The sequence below is a fragment of the Staurois parvus genome, unplaced genomic scaffold (assembly GCF_062004578.1).
Source record: "Staurois parvus isolate SC_StPar_1 unplaced genomic scaffold, SC_StPar_1.0 ptg000321l, whole genome shotgun sequence".
NCBI lineage: Eukaryota > Metazoa > Chordata > Amphibia > Anura > Ranidae > Staurois > Staurois parvus.
The window spans coordinates 2,611,394-2,617,393 of NW_028318117.1; the positions used below are offsets into that span (position 1 = coordinate 2,611,394).

Genomic DNA, 6,000 nt, shown 5'->3' on the forward strand with positions numbered 1-6,000 from the left:
CCACTGACACCAGTGATGGGGCACTATTCCTTCCACTGACACCAGTGATGGGGCACTATTCCTCCCACTGACACCAGTGATTGGGCACTATTCCTCCCACTGACACCAATGATGGGGCAAGATTCCTTCCACTGATACCAATGATGGGGCACTATTCCTTCCACCTATACCAATGATGGGGCTTTATTCATCTCACTGATACCAATGATGGGGCACTATTCCTCCCACTGACACCAGTGATGGGGCACTATTCCTCCCATTGACACCAATGATGGGGGACTATTCCTTTCACTGACACCAATGATGGGGCACTATTCCTTTCACTGATACCAGTGGTGGGGCACTATTCTTCCACTGACACCAATGGTGAGGCACTATTCCTCCAAATGACACCAATAATGGAATAAAATAAGAGGTGGGGCTCTAAAAGGAAGAGGTGGAGCCTAAAGAGGAAGGGTGGAGTTTACAGATGAAGGGGTGGATCTTAAACAGGAAGGGGAGAGACGAATTTAGATGGGGGGGTGCCCAATTTTAGTCTTGCCTAGGGCAGCACAAAACCAAAATACACCACTGATAACTACTGTATGTATATGTTATTAAAAGGTCATATGTTTACCCTCAATCAAAATTTCTAGATGTTAGGTCAGGTTAGAAAAGAGAGACCCTGTTTTTTAGGAGAAAACACAGACCATGAGTTTGGCATGATAACATGAAACTCACATAGGTAAATACAAACACATGATGGTAGTTACCTTTATGCACTTTACACTGCTAAATATGAAGCTAACTAGAAACAGCAAAATGTGACCCACTAAGGGAGGTATTAATGATCCTACCTGGAGTTCAGCTTTACAAAGGGTAAAGTGATAGTGTCTGCTGATAGTCTAACCTTAAAGCTGACTCCAGGTATGATATAATTGCATTATTAAATGGGTCCAGCTTGGCATAATATGAGCATGCCTATCTCATACCTGTTGGGCCAGTGTGGAAGCTGACAATCTCTGTATTAGTCAGTGCTGCTGCAGTCAACCACACAATCTTCCGGGTCCTGTGCTGAACTGCTGCTCCACCGCATACTGACCACAGGGGGTCACTTGCTAGTCACCATCAGCATTCACAGAACACCTTGTTTTTCAATAAACACAAGGCATTCTCTGATTGGACAAGGTGGAGATCATGACATCACTGCTCCTACTCTTCACCTTGTGAAATCAGAGAACGCCTTGTATTTATTGAAAAAATACCAGGAAGATTGCAGTGTTGATTGTAGTAGTGCAGACTACTGGAATGATTTTACGCTTCACCAGCGGTCCCTCAAGTATGAGATGTGCATGGTTCCACTGGTCCAACCTGGAACAATATAAGTAAGCAATTAAGTTCATACATGGAGTTCAGCTTTATGTTTTACTCATGCTCCCATGCTGTGTTCCCTCCTGTGTCAGAGTCCTTGCTATGTTGCTCTTCCAGGTATGGAGTATGTAACCTACCTCCCACCCCTATGTGAGAGTGATAAGGTAAATTGCCAGACCTGAAAATGTTCCATAGGGGGTAGTGAGATCTTCCACCCAGGTAAGCTCCAACACCAGCCAACATTGGAGATTACCTAGAATGGGCTCCTGCAGCAGGGAGGTGGTGAGGGAGCATGCCTCAGTAAGAACAATGTCTTGGGAGGGGGTGGATTCTAAACAGATAATGTCACTTTGCCTTTGATTATACAAAGTGACAGTGTCTCTGACTGTCTGCATGAAACTTGCAGAAAGCTCTTCAAGTGCTTTGTAATAGCTTGCTGTATACAGTTCTCTGCTGAAGCCCAGAGTAGTTCAATGTTTCTATGGTAACATTGTATTGCTGTGACTGGTCAAGGCAGTCACATGATACAGACAGGGCCAATCACAGCCCATCTGTATCATGTGATCAGCGTTGCCCAATCACAGCTAATCACAACAAAAGACTGAATGAATCAGTTTCATTCAGTAACAATGATTGCAAATATCAATGAAATACATTGATATTAGCAATCATAATGTGTTAAAAAAAAATCCTGATCACTTGCCCAGAGTAGTTCAATGTTACTATGGTAACATTGTATTGCTTTGGTCACAGTGTGTTGAAAAATAAAATAGTAAAAAAAAGAAAAAAATGTAATAAAAAATAATAAAAACATTTGAAAAAAAATACAAATTCAATTATTATTATTATTATTTTCACCAAATAAATGTAGCAGAATACATTTTGACCTAAATGTATGAAGAAAAGTTATTAATTTGCAAAATTTTATAACAGAAACAAAGAAAAGTGCGTTTTTGTTATTTTTTCAAAAGTTTCAGGTGTTTTTGTTTTATCTGGTAAAAAACTCAGTGTGATTGAATACCACCAAAAGAAAGCTCTATTTGTGTGAAAGAAAATATAAAAATTTCAAATGGGTACAGTGTTGCATGCAACTGTCATTCACAGTGCAACAGCGCTGAAAGCTGAAAATTGGCCTGGGCAGCAAGGAGGTATAAGTGCCCGGTAAAAAAATTCCTGTATTGCAGCTCACCAATTTTTAAATGCTGTGACTGAATTAGTTTTCTTTTTTTTATGCTTTTTCCCCTCTGTTTTCACCTGGTGATCTGGCCATTAACACACCTCCTGTATTAGGGTTCCTATAATCTGGGTGAAGACACCTTTGGACAGCAGTATTGTCAATCTAGGGGGAAGAGAGTGTTAGATGTACTAGCTGGTTAAGTTACACTAACAAATTAAAACCCAACTCCAGCTAACACTTTTAAAGCAGTTACAGAAACACAGTGTTTTTCCTTTTGGGATAAACGTTTTACACAGATGAATGAAAGCTGGTCATTGTAACCCCCCCTTTGAGTGTTAGTTTGCCTCAATCCTCTAACTGCTACATTCACAGGCATGAAGGGGTTAATGTAGATCTCAACCCAATCTATAAAATATACATACTTTATCATGTCAATGTAATTAAAATGGCAACATTCATTAAAATAACACCTTGTCATTCTGTCATGAAGGTCCTGGTTCAGGCACTTCCTATGATGATGTGTCAATGGCAAGTTATGCTCCTTGGTTGTCCCCCTCATTCTCATGTGCCCCTGGTGGAGACTATATGCAGCCGTACTGACAAACATTGAGCAGCATGATCCACCGCTGTTACTACCAGGAAAGGTGGTCCAGAGCAATGATGTACAGCCGCGGCCAGAGAGGACAGGGGGGATGAGCAGCACGGAGATTCAAAAACTAATGAAAAAAGGTGTAAAAAATGTAAATCACTTATGAGAGACAGTGCTTTAGCATACTCAAGTGTCACCATATTGGGGTTTACATAGAAATATGTAAATTAGTTTCTTCTACAGTGGTTTACATTGCTTTGTAGTGCCATCAGCTATCCTTGCTATCATAATAGGTAAAATAAAAATGTTATAGTTACTTTTGTAAAATATTACGGCCCATTATTGTAACTTCTGCAAAAATACATTAAATGTTCTTCAGTTTTTATCTCCAGTCTCTATTCACTCTGATGGTTGTAGCTTCTATAGAATTAGGTATATGCGCTTAGTTAAAAGAAAGGTCTAGTCATTTATCCCTATGCCAGATCCCAAATCCAGTTTAGCGCATGCACCCAATTCAAAGAGAAATTCAATTTGTGCAACATTAAACTCAAGTTAAGGTTTAATTGTAGCTAGACATACACTCTATAAATATACAGTATATCACTACAAACATATCATGTGGCATAAACATGATACACTCTTTTACTGGGGAGCACAATGTAATGTAGCCCTCCAAATTAATAGGACCCAGACCCTATACAACTATTAGAACCAGAATGCCCTGCCCTGTCTGGAACAACACTCCCCTCTACTGGCCCAAGAGAGAACTTCATGATGAAGTAAGCAATCCAGATGTGGAACACTGCTTTCTCAGGAATGAATTTGGGACAGTAGAGTTCAAATGGGTTCATGATATACATGATCACACCACTAAAATTAGCTTGGGAATGCCTGTCTTTGGTGAAACCTGAGAAATTCAGGATGAGGGGTGCCAAACAAACTTTTTACATGCAAATTAAAATACCAGGCCAGTTTGAAAACCCAGTGATCAGCCTATCAAAGTGTGTGCATTGTTTGCATGACCATGTTATAAGGCACCTTTACTCAAGCCTTACATTGCAAAATAACTGTCAAAAGAAAAAAATACTCAGATAAAGCATGACTCAGAAACTTAATGATAGTAAAACGTAAAGAGTAGTACATGCATCAGGATAAAGATTTCAGTCGTGTTTTGTTTGTTTTTGTATTTAGAGCATACCATTTTTAAAATTTTGTGATAAAATGATACAACAAAGTCAATAAAAAGTTAATATGAAGTCAAATAAAATCTTAAGCAGTCTAGGTTGGCGTACTTGTCTATACAGATGTCAAAGGGTTTTTTTTAGATATACTCTTTCATATGATCTCTTTGTCTCCCTTTCTATGAATATATCTTTGGAGTAAAGAACATGGACATAACCATTCATTCTTATCATAACAAGAAAGAATTGGCAAAAAATTTCCAACCTGTCTAATCAACTTCTCTTTCAGCTTTCATATGTTTAGGATATGCATTGCAATGGGGTGTATGTTATGAAGTGTCCCATGATGGAAAAAATAAGCTGCAATTTGTTTTTGTGTTAAACAAAAACTCCTTTTATGCATGAAAAAGTTTTTCCACAAAGGAAAAGATGAATTGTTCAAATCACAGTGTGAAGCATAAACAAAATGTAATATGCAATGGCCAGTGGATACATTAAAATGAGCAGCAATCCAAGCAGAAGTTATTTCATTTTGTAAAAACAATGATTTATATATTTTCCTTAAATATTTTTTTCATTTATAAAACATGCAAAATAACCAAACAGTAATGCATTAAATAATAATAAAAAAAAGTTGCAATTGTCTTTGGCATGCAGAACATTTGTACTTACCTGCGATTTGTGTAACTGGCACTAGCAGATGCTGCATTTTGATCAGGATAGTTATGTTGCAGAGGGGATGCTGGGAATTGGTACAAGAAACCGGTGCTACAGGTAAATCCCAACAGGCTGGAGGACCAGAACAAAACCAAAGGGAACTTCATTGTCATCAATGAGGGGATCATGCCAAGATGAAGAGCCAATCCAGCAGCAATATAAAGGAATCTAAGGTACAAGGACAACAAAGTTTTGCTGAGCTGGACTGAGCACACAGGAACTGGCTGCTCAAGGCATTCTCTGAACTGAAGTCCTTTAAATTTGGTGAGTTTTGCTCCAGTCATTGAAAAAGTGGGCTGTAACACAATGACAGTGTATATTGCTAGCACCATCTAGTGGAATGCCTGGATAAGACAAGACTAAGGATTAGAACCAGAGATCACTGCAATTAATGCTTAAAATAGCACTGCTAGGTTTAGGCTTGCCATGAAAACATGTGGAGTAAAACAAATGAAGTCAACATGCGACATGTCATTGCTAAAAGAAACAGAGGTATATGTTTAAAAGGGCACTAAACTCTGGTTTTAAAAAAATATATTGATGTATGTATTCTTAAAGTGATTCTAAAGGCAGAAAGTTTTCTTTACCTTAATGCATTCTCTGCATACTTCTGCTCCCAGGCACAGGGATGCATGTGTGTGTTTTTGCAGGATCACCAGGCAAAAGTAAGGCAAAAAGAAGCTTGAATACAAGAAAACTAATTCAACCACCTCACCAAGCACTAGTTAGCTGCAGTACTTTACATTTTTCTTTTGGGTTTAGATCAGGGGTAGGCAACCTCAGGCATTAGTGCTGGAGGTGGCACATGACAGCATCAAGGATGGCACCCAAGGGGAGTCCTGGGAGACTCACATACCAAACAATAAAGCTGGCCAGCGGCTGCATACAGAAGAAGCAGCACGGTTAATGCCCACCCACCTCTATTCTCGCTGGTGTTAATTCCTATGTTGCTCTCTCCACACTGAAGCTGTGTTGATTCAGATTCC

General features: G+C 39.1%; 1 protein-coding gene across 1 annotated transcript in view; it reads right to left on the minus strand.

The window, feature by feature from the left end:
* Window positions 1–5,247, minus strand: part of COL26A1 (collagen type XXVI alpha 1 chain) — a 556,823-nt gene extending 551,576 nt beyond the window's left edge. The window contains exon 1 of the mRNA XM_089683751.1: window positions 4,970–5,247. Within this exon, the coding sequence (XP_089539877.1) occupies window positions 4,970–5,142 (173 nt within the window). The 5' untranslated portion in view covers window positions 5,143–5,247. The remainder of the gene's footprint in view (window positions 1–4,969) is intronic.
* Window positions 5,248–6,000: the final 753 nt, after the last annotated feature.